The sequence below is a fragment of the Pinus tabuliformis genome, chromosome X, assembly GCF_031772625.1.
Source record: "Pinus tabuliformis cultivar Carrire ecotype Pingquan chromosome X, CPIR1, whole genome shotgun sequence".
Taxonomy (NCBI): Eukaryota; Viridiplantae; Streptophyta; class Pinopsida; order Pinales; family Pinaceae; genus Pinus; species Pinus tabuliformis.
The window spans coordinates 1,163,544,102-1,163,562,403 of record NC_142308.1 but is presented as its reverse complement, the minus strand read 5'-3'; the positions used below and the strand labels follow the sequence as shown (position 1 = coordinate 1,163,562,403).

The window sequence follows — 18,302 nt, the reverse complement described above, 5'->3', positions numbered from 1 at the left end:
TTTCTTTTTGTCGGATTGTTAATTTCCTTTGGTATTAAAAGATTGAACAAAATTTACTACAAAAGTTTGCGTTGTTTGGGGGGGGGTGCGCGGGTTTAGTAGTCGCTATTTGAGTTTCATCGAAGGTAGGTTGATTCAAAGACATTTGTTGTAGTTGATTAACAATCAAACTTGCGATAGTGAAATCAATAAAACCTATGATGCCATTGGTGTGTGGTCCATGTTTCAGTTTTGTCCAATTGATGTTCCATCGCGGTGCATTAGGAAGGATTTCATATAGGACTTCTAATTGAGACCTAAATATGGCTTGCTCTTTGGTGTAGACACCCAAAAGAGACACATCCTTCAATATATATGGCAAGAGAGACTCCATGAACCATTGCAAAAGAAATTCATCGGGAATTTTCGCCTTTATCATCTACTTTTTTCTTTGCCATTCTTGGATGTGGTCAGAGATATGGGTAGCATTGTCTTGCTTAAAATTTGCTGAAATTTTAGTCCTAGTATCATAACGAACAAACAACTAGAAATGATTTAGGAAGACGGTCACTAGATCATTAAAAATTGTGAATGAGCCTCCTCTTAGCTCAATATACCACTTTGTTTTGACCCGAGTAAGGGTGCCCCGAAAAAGCCTCAACCTGATGGAATCATAAATCAAGGAGTTCGAAGAACACCAGAGGTGGAAAGTTGTGATATGTTGAATAAGGTCCTCGCTAGACTTCCCTTCATACCTAGAAATGTTTGACAAAAGTTTGGTGGGGATTGGGGTCCAGTTTGGTTTATATTGAACTAGATCATTTGCTAACTTGGAAAGATTTGGCAAATTAAGAGTTGCCAGAAATGGAAGTTGAGGGTTGGACATACAGTTCCAATTCCAACTCCTAGAGTGAGTAACACTCCCCCCATCCCCTCCAAAAAAAGAAGGTGGGCTAGAACCTCGAAAAGAAAAGCGTGGGTTTTCATTGGCACCATGTTGCTAGGATTGTTTGTAGAAAAGCTAAGGTTCATATTAAAGCTTCAATAATCTTGACCTAAATAAAGAAAATCTCCACTCATGGGATTCCCAAAGAGTTGGGAGGGCTTGCCCCTAGTTGACATATGATATTAGTGAAAATTCTCCTGCATAGGATTCGAAAGGTTCTAAAAGGGGATCGACCTAGTTGATATCTTGAAAGAGAGGAAAAGTTAAAACAGTACTCCCCTGATGACCAAATAAAGAAAAATGAATGTTGCTAGCTGGATCACTGGAGGATGGAAAACTTCCACCTATTTGACCACCAAATTGTTGGAAAATCAAGGGTTTTGCAGATTATTGTTGATTTTCCTTCTTGATAATTACTTGTGATGTTAGTTGGCCTTTTGGTACTTATTATTCTTTGTTCATCAAGCAATTACCAAAACAATGAAGACCATAACAAAATAAAGTACACAAGATATAGGCTCCAAGCCAGGGCAAAACCCCTCCAAGGGGAAAACCCAAAAATAATGCTTCTCTTCTTATAGAATCTTCTTACAATGAGACTTCCAAGACCCAAAGACCAAAGCCCAAAATCCTCCCAAGCACCAAGTCAACCCCCCAACAAGATCTCTCCAAGGCAGCTTCAAAACTTCGACCTTCTGCAACTTCGCTCTAGAATTTCGGCCCTGCAACTGCTCCTTAGAATTTCGGCCCTACAGTTTTGGCCTCCTGCAACTGCAGCTATACATAATACCTAACTTCGAACGTCTGGACAGAGAGAGAGAGAGATTATCCCAAGAAATTTCGCTTTCTTCTTCCTTCCTTCATCCTTCCAACTCTTTTTTTCCTTTGCTATTGTAGATCAAACTTGTGATGAGTGAGTGAGACAAATTAAGTCAAGGTCCTTGTATTTATAGCTTTCTTGAGGGGTCGAATAGCCCTCCCTTTAGGCTGACTTGTCTTTGACCGGGGCCAACTTGGTCTTGGAGGAATACATGGCTTTTTCTTGACAAAATAAATATTTTTCTTTGTTACAATGAGTCCAAATGGGACTATAACATGACATAATTTCTTCTTTATCCTAGAAAGACCTAGAAAGATCAATAAGTATAAAGAACATGCTTTTGACCTAAACTTGAGCATGAAACCCATGCTTTACATAAAATAAAATTTTCTTTTCTTCTTTTTCTTTCTTTATACAAAATATACAATGTCATGATTATACATAGGTCATTATGAAGACTGAACCTAGTTACAATTTCCAACACTCCCTCTTAACTAGGGAGGTATTCATAATCCCATCATGAAGTACAAGGAATCTCATCCTTGAAGCATTCTCATAAGAAGAGTCAGATTGATAAGCCATCTTTGTCAAGCATCTATATCAATAACCAACATTGTCATTAAAGGCCTTAACTAGACATCATGCTGGGAGGCTTTACGTGAGCTAGCACACTACCTCTAAGGCACATACCCCATCTGGATGTTCACCGAGTATGTCCTTTTAGGACTATTCTTATCTTGGATTCCCAATCCTGAATCCCCAAAGAATCCCTGCCCTCTTCAACTACTCTTATCTTGGATGCCCTACCTCATCCTCAAAGAGTATCGGTCTCCAACTTCTTTTCTTGGATTCTACAATCCATAAGAAGTTCCAATCTCAGATGCTTATCCAATCCTCCAGACTCCATTTTTTCTTTATGGCCTTTACTAAGACTTATGGCTGTTAGTCCTGGTCTAGTGCATGACCCATAAAGACAAGAACTATCCAACATCACTCCCTCTCAATTAGGGAAGAGATGTCTACCAAACCAAGCTTACCTCTCAAGTACTCAAGCTTCTTGTTTGGTAACGCTTTAGTCAAAATATTTGCTACTTGTTCATCTGTAGGTAGATAGTGCAGCTCTATGACCCCATCTCGTACCAAGCTTCTGATGTAGTGGTACTTATTATTTATATGCTTCGTCCTAGCATGAAACACTGGGTCTTCTGTCAATCTTATGTAACTTTAATTATCACAATGTATGCGTGTAGGGCTAAGCGGTCTTTCAAATAAATCTGCTAGTAACTTCTTGAGCCAAAATTGCTTCCCAATAGACCTTGCTTGTAGCAAGATATTCAACTTCAACACTACTCAAAGCAACTGTATCCTGCTTTCTGCTCATCCATGAGACCATGGAAGATCCTAGGCTAAAGCATCCACCTGTTGTTCTTCTTCCATCTGTCTCACTGCCACCCCAATCAGAATCTATGTATCCCATGAGTTGAATCTCATTACCATTATAACGAAGGCAATGATGTATAGTTCCATGCAAATATCTTAGAATGTGCTTGGCTACAATCCAATGATCATGTTTTGGCTCCATTTGAAACTCACTGAGGACATTTACTGCAAAACAAATGTCCGGTCTAGTGTTTACCAAGTACATCAAGGACCCAATCAATTGATTGTAGCAATTAGGATCCACCGTACTAGAATCTAAACTCCTCAACTTTAGATTGGTAATCATAGGAGTCATCATAGGCTTGCTATCCATCATGCCAAATTTCTGAAGATTCTTGATCACATATTTCCCTGGACCAAGATATATCTCACCTGGATTCTACCAAACTTTAGTCGCAAATAATAGTGCATAATCCCAAGATCCTTCATATCAAACTTGGCTACTAACTGCTTCTTGCATTCCTTAATTCGATGCTCTACACCTGTAACAAGTAGATCATCCACATACAAGAGTTTGATAACTGGTTCACCTGGACCACCTTGATATATAGGTTAGGATCTGTAGAACTCTTCTTAAAACCAAGTCTCAGTAGGTATGCATCCATTCTTGCATATCGAGCTATAGGTGCTTGCTTTAAGCCATATAGAGCTTTCTTTAGTCTGTAGACATGAGTTTCCCTTTGATTTATTTCAAATCCTTGAGGCTGCTCAATGTAAACCTCGTCACGAATAGTCCCATTTAGAAAAACTGTCTTAACATCCATTTGATGGATGTTCCATCCCATAGTGGTAGCCAAAGAAACAAGCGATCTAATTGTTTTATATCTAGCTGTACGAATAAAGGTTTCTTCGTAATCGATACCTTCTTTTTGTGAGAAGCCTCTTGCTGCAAACCTTGCTTTGTACTTATCAATGCTCCCATCCGCGACATGTTTTATCTTATATATCCCTTTTGAAGGGACTATAGATTTGTCACTTGGCCTAGGAACGATTTCCCAGACATCATTCTTCATAATTTTCTGGTATTCTTCCTGCATTGCATCCCTCCACTCTTGATGTTTAGCTGTATCTTCATGGGAGAGAGGTTCAACTTCAATGAGCTTCGTCATATATGCTGCATATCCAAAATACCTTTTTCAACTTTTTACTCTTTCTAAAGGTTCCCTTTTCTCTATATCCTTTTGTTTCTTGTTGAGTAGTTCTCAACCAAGTGAGCCTCTTTCGATTTTCAGGAACAATCACTTGTTGCATAGGCTCACTAGGACCTTCAACATCTTCTTGAGTCGGATCTTGATCATCATTGTTCCTCGAGGTATCATCAAAGATAGGTATCTCTTCTTCATCAGAATCGATTGGAACATGCTTAGATTTCTTGGAAGCTATACTTTCATCAAAGATGACACCCCTGCTTACCTCGATCCAACGATCCTCCTTTATATAGATTCTGTAAGCTTTTGATGAAGCACTATACCTAATAAAGATGCCTTTCATACTAGTAGGATCCTACTTCTTCCTTTTGTCCTTTCGTATATGTATATAAGTAGGACACCCAAATATTCAAAGATGATCCACATTCGACTTCTTTCTTGTAAAAGCTTCTTCCAAAGTCATGTTGTGAAGAATCTTGTGAGGACTTCGGTTTTGTAAGTAAACAAATGGCACACATTCTTCTCCCCATAGGAATTGAGGGAGATCTTGATCATGTAGCACAACCCTTACACATTCTTCACTTGTTCTATTCTTCCTTTCGACCACACCATTCTATTCAGGATTACATGGAACAATGAGGTCCCTCTTAATCCTTGCTTCCTTGCAAAGTGTTATCAGTTCTTTGGAGGTATATTCTCCACCATTACCATAGCTCAAGATCTTGATCTTTCTTTCAGTCAGATTCTCCACTTCATTCTTGAATTCTTGTAACTTCTTGAATACCTCATCTTTGTTCTTGAGAAGGTATAACCAAGTCTTCCTTAAGAAATCATCAATGAAAGTCACATAATATTGATGCCCACCAAGAGACTTCATTGCCATTGGACCACACACATTAGAGTGTATGAGATCCAAAAATTTCTTAGATTTAGTATCACTTGTTGAAAATAACTTCTTTACATTCTTGCCTAGAGCATAGCCCTTACAGGTCCCTTCATGATCTTCCTTCAATTCAGGGATGCCTTTGACTATTTGATTTAGAGGTGGAAAAACCTTATAATGAAGGTGTCTATACCTTCTATGCCATAGTTCGGAATGGTTCACATCCAAGTGAACTAATGCTTGAGAGAGAGGTGTAAAGAGTCTATATTATGTCCCCTTACGAATCCTAATCACCCTAATATTATCAATGTTAGAGCTTGTTACTGCTGAATCTAGCAGGGGTCCTAGGAGGGGTTTTGAAGGGACTACTACTAGACCAAGTGGCAACAATGGGACAAGACCCACTATCACTTCGGTCAATGTCCCTTGCTCTTTACGAATTTTCATTGATGGGAGGAGTCTTGGTATAAAGGAAATCGCTAGAAGGGATAAGTCAATAATTATGTAAAAGGTGATTTCCAAATCCCATTCGATGGAGGCTCAAATAATAACTTGCTTGCTTCAAGGGCAAGGTAAGAGGCTCTCCAAGAAAGACTCAAGGGAAGCTAAGACTTAGGGGATAGGGATTTTCACTTGTGAAGGGTATCCTATGCCTAAGACTCTCTAAGAAACAAGGTTCCTCAAGTGGCCTTGTGAGATAAAGAATGATCAAGATGTGGGACCACAAAGGGGCCTTGGGAAGATCCAAACTTGACCTAGGGTTTAGTAAAATCCTTAAAGAAATGCCTAGGTTAAAGAAGAATAGGAGAAGGTCACAAGAATAGTTGATTTCCTTTCTGTTTTTGAACAAAGAGACCTTTAAGCTTGCCACTAACCAAAGAAGACCTAGACCAAAACAATTTCGGAGCTAGTGCTTGATGCCTATCACAAACTAACCGTGGGATAGGCCTCAAATTTGGAGGGTTGGTAGAAGACACCTTAGTGTCGTTCCTCACCAACTCGCTCACCAAGAGGATGGCTCCAATGGAATTTGTTGGATGCCCTAGCTAGGCCGTCTAGGGTTTGGGCGAAAAATGTGGAAAGGAGGAAAATGAAATTTTAGGGTGATCACCAAGTATTGAGATTAGTGCTTGGTGATTGGAGTCAAAGTGAATTTGATTTTAGAATTTTCGCTCTACCAAGGAGTCCCTTTGCAACTTCGCTAGGCTAGAGAAACCCTAGTTAGGTCACAAGAAGGAGTTTATACTTTGATTTGCAGAATTTGATGGAGTTTCAAGGTCAAAGGTACACTACCTAACCCTAGGAACATTTGCTCTTATAGCCAAGATGAGTAACATATGCAGTGAATCAAAATTCAATGTGTTTCACAATTTCGCAGTAAGTTTTAGGGCACAAGTAAATAATGATATAACGTTCCACACATTGGAGATAAATCATAAGGAAATTTTGCATGAAAAAACACTTACATGACAAAAAGAGTATATCCATCCATCACATTTGCAAACATGAAGCTCCAAGATAAGATAACAATTATCCAAACATCAAAATGCATCAATAAAACTCCAATTCGTCCATCAATAGCAGGTCCGAGTTCTTTTCTCAAGAGAGATACAAATCCAAGTGATGATGAGAGATACAATGAGGCTCTCTTATATTTATATGAGCCTTTTAGGAATTCAAATGGCCTAATTTAGCCTAATAAGGCCCCTAAAATAAAATAATGTGCAAAATAACATTACTTTGGTGACAAGCCCACCAAATAGCTCCAAAATATGAATAATTAGCCTCTCAAGAGGGCCAAAATGATAGAATAGTAGCTAGTAGGGCCGTTGGAGGCCAAATGAAGTCCCTCATGTGCCATAATGAATAGGAGGGCTCCAATAACAATGATGAAGGGGGTGGCCCCTTAATCTCCAAGCAAATGACTTGTGGTGCTCCCAAGTGGCTGTGGGGGCACAAAGAATGTCCTCATGGGTCTCCAACTGAATCAAGCAACCCTGTGCTCCATTTGTAAGGGTTGGAACGATGATTCAAGCCCTCCCTTGTCTCCCTAGGTGAAACAAAACTCCATTTGGGCCCTGGATCAACTTCCAAGTGTGTGGTGCAAGTATGTAGCCGGTTGGGCAATGTGGTCCAAGTGCATCATCATCATCGAATAACTGGGACACGAGCAAGAAATAGGTGGTGCTGAAGGATCCCATGGTGTGGCTATTTGATCTCTGCTATAGTGGAGGCCCATGGCTCTTGATGCTCACCCTACAAGTGCCATTAAGACCCTCTCGAGGGCTTGGATCTTGTATAGGGAGACCAAACCCCAAGAGGAAGACCCACTTGCAATCCAGTATAAGATCCAATGCGTCTCCTCACCTTCCAAAAACAGAGCTAAAGACCTCGCGGCTCCTTCCCTTCTCCTCGCTGGTTATAGGGCTTCTATATGATGACCTTTACACTTATTTACTTCAGACTTCCTTCACCAAATTCTGATCCTGAAATAATGCCGTGCTGCCCTATATATAGTTGTTGCCCATGCTAATTAGCCGAATTGACAGGAGGATGAGCCGACATGTCCTTTGAAGAGATATTAGTATTTTTTTCTTGAAGCCGACTTGAGGAGGAGACTTTGCTTGGCCTTGGAGGGCCTTCTATACATTTAATGACTCGTACAAAAGTGTAACATATCCAAGAAGGGTCCTTCATACATGACATAGACTCAAATTGACTTTTATGACTAGATGACAAATCCTAAAGGCTCACAATGGAGCCATCACTAAAATACAATTCCTTTCTCATGAAACCCATGAGACAAGCATTATAATAATTTTATTTTTCTTCTTTTCATCAATTACATAAAATCATAACTACACATGTCATTATGAAAACCGAACCTAGTTACACATTTCAACATAAATTACTATATTTTGGTCACTGTTGACCAATGTAGGAGTATGGGCATTATGGTGCCATATAAGAAAATCTTTTCTGGCTGTAGACTGCAAATGTTTTCCAGCTTTTTTCTGCTAACATAAAAAAATAAAAAAATAAAAATAAAAATAAAAAATGGACTGGAAAAACACATTAGAGGGTGTACCTTACTGTGTAGTAAGCACCAACCAACAAGAACTATGGACTTTATAAGCATATCTCTGTGCCAACCAGGGAATGTGAATCTATGTAAATCATTGAAGCAATATTCATTGGGTATGAATAAAGTCTAGTGATAGCTGACTTAGTGCCAAAATTGGTGTCTGTCAATTCAGCTCAGGAAAAACTCTCAGTCATGGCGAAAACTTACAAGTCCAACATGAACCCGCAAATATTTCAGAACTTTTTGAGACCCTTAGACTTCGACTTCACCAGAACTCACTAAAAACTTTGCAATTTTTTTGATGGGAAATTTTAAACTTCTTTGAATTTGTTGAGTTTTTTGCTGAGGACAAGTCGTATTCTTACTCCTGAGACTCACTGAGTTGTTCACCAGGCCAAGTTTGGCCACTTTGATGTAAATGGATCTCCTTTGGATTCTTCAGACTATCTCCATTATAAATATCTATATTTTGGTCACTGTTGATCAATTTGGGAGGTCAGCAATGGAAATTTTGGTGCCATATTAGCAAATCATTAGTGGCTTAGACTGCAAACGTTTTCCAGCGTTTTTGGTGAGTTTCAGAATTCATATTTCCATCATTTCAGGCAGGAACAGTTGGTTTTTTAGTTGGTATTCAAGTGCACTTTCATCACTCATGGATCTTCTGTTAAAGATTAACACAACCTTTTACCTGCACATGAATGGACAGGTTGACATGGTGGACTGAATGGCAGTGCATCTGCTATGGATGTACAGTCATCAATATCTGAAGACGGGGGGATGAATAGTTGAGCTACGTTCAGCACAGTTTAATGAAGTTATTCATAAACCTTTTGAATTGTATTGTGCCTTTGATAATCCAAGACACATAATTGATCTCTCCATTTATGTAGCAGTCAAAAAACTATTAATGAAGAAAATAATTCCAACTGTCAGGATCTTGCACAACCTGATGACATGGACTGGAATATTATTTCATGTTTAATGTTTACTTGTTGCACTGTTCAAATACTTGGGGACTTAGGTAGCTGTCTGATTGCACCCTTTGTCTTCTGAAAAGCACTTATCGTAATATCATTCACATCAATATGATGGAAGTCTTGGCGCATCAGGTTTTATGGTAGTGACTAATAGAAACAAACATCAAAGCACGAGAGTTTAGCTTTATTAGGTCGTCACTTGATGATTTATATTATTTTTATAGAGTAGATCAGATCAAGATGTATCTATAATCCAATATTGTGTTTGCGGTCATATAATGGTCAGAAAGAATTTAGAGGCTACGGAGAGGTAGATACTTGGGTTGTCTTTGAAATCTCTCTTAAGTCATGACTTATCATTAAGAGCTCCTCCTTAAGTGATAATATATGCGAAAAAATTACACGGTTGTGATTCTCCCAGAATTAAATAAAGTATAAGATTCAATAATGAATTCAGTAGCATTCAGCTGAATTTCTGAATCACTTTTTCGAATGAAGTCAACTGTTTCTCTGAAAGCATCACATGAACTTTTGTGGTACAAATTTTGAAGACAATCGTTAGTTTGGAGGCTACTTAGTACTGATTAGTTTCTATTATCTAGCTTAAATTATCATCCAGAGCCAGTTTGGTTTTAATAGCAGGAGTTTTCATGTCATTTTAGTTGTTCCATTATGGGTTTGCTGACATTTTTCTGGACGATTTTGTGTACTATCATAACTTTATAGTCATCTGTTTATCTCTGTTATTACGTTCTGGAAGAATACTGGTTCTTTGATTGAGACCAGCATATGGTTTTTCTTGTGGCATTATTCCATATTGAATGAAGTCAACTGTTTCTCTGAAAGCATCACATGAACTTTTGTGGTACAAATTTTGAAGACAATCGTTAGTTTGAAGGCTACTTAGTACTGATTAGTTTCTATTATCTAGCTTAAATTATCATCCAGAGCCAGTTTGGTTTTAATAGCAGGAGTTTTCATGTCATTTTAGTTGTTCCATTATGGGTTTGCTGACTTTTTTCTGGACGATTTTGTGTACTATCATAACTTTATAGTCATCTATTTATCTCTGTTATTACGTTCTGGAAGAATACTGGTTCTTTGATTGAGACCAGCATATGGTTTTTCTTGTGGCATTATTCCATATTTGAATAGTTTACAAATTTGAAACTGTTTTTTATTTCCTCGTTGAGAGACACCATCATATGCAATGAGAAGTTATTGTATTGCTATGTGTTTGCATGTATTTTTGATTTTTTGTTATTCCTTCAACTTTTCTGGGAGCAGTTCTTGATCTATGCTGAATTAACTTTTGCAGTTTGTACATTGCATTGTCTGGGCAAAAGAACTACTTTTTGCAAAGTTGTTTGGGGATAGGAGCCAGGCAAATGATCTTAATGTACAGTCTAACGATGCGGGAGGATCCACGAAGGATGATGCTGATGCATTTGACATTCATGAGGATGAAAGTTATGAAGACTATGGCAGGCGAATATTTGACCATGTTTTTGGATATAATATAGAGACGGCTCTGAAAAATCCAGAAACATGGAAGAAGAGGATAGCACCAACTCCTAAATACATTAAAGATATTCTTCCACTGAAGGAGAATGAAGAGAATGGAATATCTAATAATTCAAGTATAGAGGAAAGGGAACAGTCCTTATCTGCAATGGCTTCCCTGGGACTGAAAAACCCACAGGACATCTGGAATATTGTTGATAATGCAAGAATTTTCTTAAAGACCTTGCAGATTTTTTTTGAAAGAAGAAAACAGGTTGGTGTGCATGTATTCTATACTTTTGCCTTCAGAGTTTGACTTTTAGGACCTAATGCATACTTTTTGCTAAAACTTGCTGCCTTGACTTGGAATTATATAGCCTAGTTTGATATCCTTATAGTTTAGGAGTTTTTCATCCATGTGCATTCCTTATTTTGTCGCAGGAGATGGGGAGTTTGACATTTGACAAAGATGACCAGTTAGCAGTTGAATTTGTTACTGCAGCTGCTAATATTCGAGCTTCTTCTTTTGGCATCCAAATGCAAAGCTTGTTTGAAGCGAAAGGCATTGCAGGCAATATTGTTCATGCAATAGCAACAACAAATGCAATCATTGCAGGTCTAATTGTACTTGAAACAACTAAGTTGCTCAGAAATGATTCAAAGAACTATAGGTGAATAGTTTTCTCATTCTATTCTTGTACATAGTTATTCTTCACCTGTTATTTATCGTCGATTGCATACTGAGTAGATTGCATGTCGAATAAAGATAAGTTGTGATCTTGAATAGTATGCAGAATATTGGTGTTGCGTGCAATTGACATTGACTTGCATGTGCAAGGTATGGCATGCAATGCAAGAGAAGTATATGTGCGCACGATAGGATGGGTTCAATATAGAAGTAGGGATGTTGGCAAATGATTTCAGTGAGAGCCGATCACAGAAATCTGTATGCAGCGATCAGGCATCCAGCTCCATAATTTGTGAAACAAAATGATTGCATTGATAGTGACATGTAGCTATCCCATGTGTAATAGTAGACTATGTAAACATATAGAAAGGTATTGCATGAATCCTACTTGCATAGACAAGTCTCATGTGAAAAGCTATTGCACACCACAGCAATAATGTCATATGCCTCAGAGAGCATTGTGAATAATGTAGTACTAGCAACGTAATGCCTTGAACAAGGAGTGTAAGCAGTTTGTGGTAGGGGATGAACATACACTCTTGCAATTTTTGTAGTTTATATTGTGTTAGTATAATTGTAGACTCTAAGAAGCCTATAGAGGATCACTGTGGCATGATTGAGCTAAACTAATCATGTCTAGTCTTAGTAATTTGATGAAGTAATACATGGACCCTATGTATGGGGTTATTCCAAGAATATAAAGTAGTATGTTGAAGACAATATCGATTTTCCATATAGCATGTTGCACATGGTGGACATGCACATATAAAATGAAATGTGTCACAACCTTGAAGTGGACCCTTGCGTCCTTTGGATGGTGTTTTACTTTGCTAAAGTAAAATCAGATTTTGTGTGACATTTTCAACACAAGTAACCTAGTAGGAAATTAACACTTGCAAGCGAGGTTAGTCTAGAACGTTTGATCATCATCAAAGTGTTATTAGAGCAAGTTAGAGAAAGATTAAGATAAATAACATCACAAATGAAAAAAGCCTAGTAAGTGTTGTACCAATGTTATATGGTTAAAATGGATCATAGTAAGAAGAAGCTAGTGACACACCTAATTATGGCAATAGACCAATGAATTAATATTTATAGAACTAGGTAGTGAAAATATAGGATGTTTTAGGAAGAGTACAAGTTAAGAGTATCCGGGTACACTAATAGGAGAATAAACTATGCTTGTTTCGGCATTAATTTTCTTAAATGTATAAGAGATAGTTGTCTTGACTTTTCAGAGGATGAAGGCATGCAAAAAATATTCTAGAGTGTTCAGGTAAAAACGATATTCCATATAGGATGAACACCTTCAATAACAACTCACAAAACTAGATCTAAGATGACAACACCAATTTTTTACCTGGTTAAAACCCTCAGAGGGAAACAGTGCACGACCCCAACCAACGCGACCACTTGAGGCAATTTTATTAATGTAGAAGAAAATATTTTACGTAAGGGAGTTATCATAATCGATCATTAGCCATGATCCTCCATGCCCTCTAAATAGAGATCATGTACCAATCGGGTGTTAATCCAGGGATTAATAATCATTAGTTTCGTGGAGAATATGAGCCATTAGATCACTGTATGTATAGAACATATCGTGACCGTTGGATTATGCAACTAACGCATACTGAAGAAACACGCTTTTACCTAATAGACATATTAGGCGAAGTTGAACTTAACTAACTCCCAAGTGTCTAAATATCCTAACATCCCCTCCTTAAGAACAACTTGGGATAGGATTGAAGGATTTACAAATTTGACACAATAGGAGAAGGAAGGAAGCACTAGCGCTTATGCCCCCGTAATGACAACTTCCTGAAGTCCTAACATAGATCACAATTTAGAAAACTTCACTTTTGTAAGAGACTTTGTGAAAATGTCTGCAACTTGATCGTTTGTAGGGAAAAAGTGCATTTCAATAACTTGATCATGAATGAGTTTTTTGATGAAGTGCATTTTTAACTCAATGTGTTTGCTGCGTTGATGCTGAATTGGGTCTTTGGCGAGCTTGATGCCACTCTGATTGTCGCACCAGAGAGTGGTTGGATTAGGATGTTGTTGCTAGAATTTAAACTTTGAGCGATTTGTCGAAGCCACAACACTTCTTGACTTGCATTAAGCATTGCTCAGTACTTTGCTTCTCTTGAAGAAAGAGCGTTAGCCTGCTACTTTTTACAAGCCCAAGTGATAGATTTGGAACCAAGGCTGAAAAAATAACTTGCGGTAGACTTCCATGTTAATTTCTTTAAATCCAATTACAAATTTATTGTCTCAACAAATAATCAAAGTTCTGAAATAAACAATGCTTTCTAATATGATTTGTAACAATAAATATTCTAGATTATTAACCAAATAACCAACATAAGCAAAAATCCACGAAACCAATTGCATGTAACAGAGAATAAAACAAATATATCTTGGAAACCCTAATTTGGGGAAACCAACAAACTTTGGGTTTTTTACTCAATTTTAGGAAAAATGTTTTTTTATAGCAATCTTACAAGAATTTGCTCCAACAAATACACAGTAAAAGATCTCGACCCTCTCTTTCATTCTGCCCTTGTACGATCCAAATGCGTGGCCCAACAAAAGAACTTCTATGCATAAGGAAAGTTCAGCCTCTCGACCCAAGAGAATACTTGGCCTACTCAATCCAAGATAATTTGGTCTCTCTGCTGATTTCACTTGCCTTGATTACACTCTAGTTGGCTCGATCTAGCCTTTTCTCACTCTCACTACCAAAAACTGCGCTCCATTGAATCCCAATTCGTGCCAATCAATTGTGTCTCTCCTTTGGCTCAAACCTCCTATTAAAATGATCAAACCCTAATTGTAGGCGAAATCCCTAATCTCAATGGTTAAGATTAGATCTCACTTTACTGAGGTCAACAGTTACGAATTAATTTGTTATTGACTTATTTTCCTTTTTATAAGAAAGGTACCCAACAATTAAATTAAATTGCTGTCTAAAGCCTTGACTTAAAAAATTCATTAATTAACTATTGTAGGAGATAATCATGGTGATTCACTGCATGTCATGGTGCTTGATTCATGCAGAATCACCTTCCAAGCAACAATCTCAACTTTACCTCTTAGCAAGGAAGGTGTTTTGCACAACACCCATCTTATCCCTAAAGTATACAAATTCTCTTTTTATCAAGGCCTTCATCAAGATGTCTGCCACCGTCTCGTTTGTGGGAATGTATTACGACTTTACTGTCACCTTCTGTAGATTTTCCTTGAAATTATGCATTTGCTTGAATGAACAATCTGAAACTAACTTTGATTCACGAAGACACATAATTTATGTACTCTAAATAAGCAACAAAATAGAAACACAAATAAAAACACAGTCACACAATAACACAATATTTTTGTTGGGAAACCCAACTGGGCAAATCTTGTTAAAATTGGCAACTAGGGCCAAACTCCATGTGGGTCATCTTATTTATGGCAGTTGATATTTTTCTTGGATCCCTCTTATCGAGAGGTGTAGGATTGGTCTAAAGATCATTCGATTCCGATAAGTATTCATGGAGTTATGAATTTATTTGCATTATAAGACAATTCGTCAAGGTCGGCCAACAACCAAATAAACCCCACATGTGCTCAACGTTTTAGTATAAATAGAGGTGGCCTTCAAGTCATTTTAACACACTTGGGATCTCTTCCTCTCTCTACTTGTCTTTGGGTTTTAGTAGGAGGAGAGATCCTAAGCAATAATGTTGCCCTGATCCAGAGGGAAGAAAGCAGGAACTGCCGGAAAAGCTGGAACTGCCAGAAAAGTCGGAAAAGTTGGCACTGCCGGAAATGCAGCAAATGCCGAAAAAGCCGGAAATGCCGGAAAAGCCAGAACTGCCAGAAAAGTAGGAAAAGCCGGAACTGTGGGAAAAGCCGGAACTGCTGGGACTGCCGGAATTGCCGGGAACAACTGGAATTGCCAGAATTGTTGGGAACTGCCAAAACAGCCGGAGCATCCGTCTCCGAAGGAGAGCAGCATGCAAGGGACAGCTAACTAACATTGGGACAGTGTATGGTACTTAGCAACAAATACACCAAGCATGCAATGTTACAGCTAGCATGCAAGGAACAACTAGCACGCAACAACAAGCATGCTAAGGACAACAAGCAAGCAAGGGACAACAAGCAAGCAAGATGCAGCGAACGCATAGGTCAGTCTTCTCAGTGCTGGTTCTCTTTGAATTTTGCTTCGATATCATGGATGAGTAGGAAGCAGAAGTTGGTTGCTATAAGCACCACCAAGACCGAATACATAGCTACGAGTATGATCTCGTGTGAGGCTGCATGATTGCAGAAGCTCTTAAGTGCGCTGTTTGTACACATGATGAATACCACTGTGATTCTCTGTGACAACCAGAGGGGGAATTCGATTATTGAGGAATCCCGTATTCGATGATTGCTCCAGCAGATAGACATCAGATACTGCCTTATCTGGGATATGATAAGTCGATGAGCAAGGAGGCTCCATCGCATTGAGACTGATGTACAGGTCACAGACATTTTGTCAAAGCCCCGGGGAAAGGTCAAATCTGTGACTTTCTTGAACGACTTGGAGTAGTTGAGAGACCTTCTTATAAGGGTCCTGCATGTTGCATGCATTGAGCTTTGGGAGCTCTGGGGGCTTGGGGTACTTACTGGAGCAACACACGACCACAGGGCGACTCACCCTCCCTTGATGGTCCGCTATGTACAAGATGACAGGTTCAACCTTCCCCTGTGATACCCTGTGGCGACTGTGGAACAAGATGATTAGTTCTTCTGTGGGCCGGGATGATTAGTTCTCTCATGGCAACTGTGGAACAGGATGATTAGTTCTCCCGTGGGCAATTATTGATAGAATTTGAGCAATTAGATCTGTGTACAAGGCAATACCGTTTCACTAGAAAACAAACTTGTTCTTACTGCTAATACTTAGCTTGAAACTCCCTGGAAGAAACTCGACCTGGCTCCTACATCCTTGTGGAGTCTCTATCTCTATTTTCTAGCGCACGAAATCTCCTATTTCCTAGTGTAATAATGGTCCCTATTATTTAGGAATTTCCTCCTAATTCCTAGCGTAATAATGGTCCCTATTATTTAGGAATTTCCTCCTAATTCCTAGCGCAAACCTATAGCAGAAATTGCTCTCCATCTCAGCGTATGGCTTCTCCAAAGTATGCTCTCTCTACAACAAGATCTCCTCGCACAAACTTGTGCAAACAATAATGATACAAAGATGTGCCTTCGTCCTCCTTTTAAGCAATTCGATCATGCTACATTTGGCAAGTGTGAATTTAGAACACAAGTGGAGTTTTACTTGTTAATTGAGGCAACTGTTAGTGTAATACGTCCTTTCTTCAATCAAGACTGAAGCTCTCCAACTTGTCTTGTTCTAAATATGAATTGTTTGTTAGAAGTTTGCTATATTGTTCCTCCAACTCCATGCATGAGTTTCATTGCTCCACGAACTCATCCATGTACATGAACTCGTCCATTTTAAAAGGAGGATTGATCGTGGTCTTTCTTGACTAGGGCAAGAGTCAAGAAGACCTTCTCTCGCTACTATTTTCAACACTCCCTTTTAGCGAGGAAGGGATTCTGTACGACTCCTAACTTATCTTTGAAATGGACAAAAGTGTTTCTTGCCAATGCCTTGGTCCATTATGAGCCCCGATGACGTTGTCAAGAAGAGATCATCCACATACAACACTAGGATGATTGGCTCAACCTTTACTATCTGATGGTAGAGGGTGAGCCGCTCATCCTAGTGTTGTATGTGGATGATCTCTTCTTGACAGGGTCATCAGGGCTCATAAAGGAGGACTGCAAGATGGACCTAGCAACATTACCTCGAGTATACCTTCCTTCTGCACACTGGCAATTGGAACTGCGCACTGGCTCAACTGCAACTCGAGTTGCTATTGAAAAGCCGTTTCTGAAACTGCTTTGTTTGCTTGAAACTCACACTAGGCAACTCGCTCTTCCTATGGAACTTGTTTCTGGCAACTGGAAAATGATTTGTTGCCCAAATTTGCACACTGGATGATTCGTACGACCTCTCTACAGATAATTTCAGCCTCTCTTCTACTTTGAGAATACTGGAAATCTCTGTGGAAATATCCCTTGGAAATCCTCTCTCCAGTTTTCGCTGAAACCCTTATTGCTAGTGTCTCCCTAGCTTCAACCATGTCCTTGCTAAATCACTGCAACTGGGTAAGTTGAACTACTCTTCACAAATCTGATCTCTTGGTGTTGGTTTTTATGTTGTTCTTAGCTTTGATACCATATAGATTTTCCTTGAAATTCCGCAAATGCTTGAATGAAAATTATGAAACTAACTTTGATTCACCAAGCCACATAATCTCTCTACTCTAAATATGCAATGTAATAGAAAGAAAAATAAAAACAACACAATGTTTTTCTTGGGAAACCCAACTGGGAAAACCCTCCACTTGCTGTAGAATTTATTGACAGAATTTGAACAATTAGATCTCTTTACAAGGAAATACTATTTCACTAGAAAACAAACTTGTTCTCACCGCTAATACTTAGCTTGAAACTACATGCAAGAAACTCGACCCAACTCCTACTTCCTTGTGCAGGCCCTGCCCCTATTTTTAGCATAGGATATCACCTATTTCCTAGCGCAGTAGTGGCCGCTATTATTTAGGAATATCCTCCTAAATCCTAGTGCAGACCTGCAACAAAAATATCTCTCTATCACAACGTATGACTTTTCCAAGGTCCGCTCTCTTTACAACAAACTCTCCTCACACAAATTTGTGCAAACAGTAATGATACAAAGATGTACATTCGTCCACTTT

General features: G+C 38.7%; 1 protein-coding gene across 3 annotated transcripts in view; it reads left to right on the top strand.

The window, feature by feature from the left end:
- SAE2 (SUMO-activating enzyme 2) overlaps nucleotides 1–18,302 on the top strand; it is a 151,557-nt gene that overhangs the window by 61,885 nt on the left and 71,370 nt on the right. For all 3 annotated transcript variants that reach the window (XM_089453299.1, XM_089453300.1, XM_089453301.1), the window contains 2 exons: nucleotides 10,600–11,058; nucleotides 11,226–11,455. In XM_089453299.1, coding sequence (XP_089309425.1) covers nucleotides 10,600–11,058; nucleotides 11,226–11,455 — 689 coding nt within the window. The remainder of the gene's footprint in view (nucleotides 1–10,599; nucleotides 11,059–11,225; nucleotides 11,456–18,302) is intronic.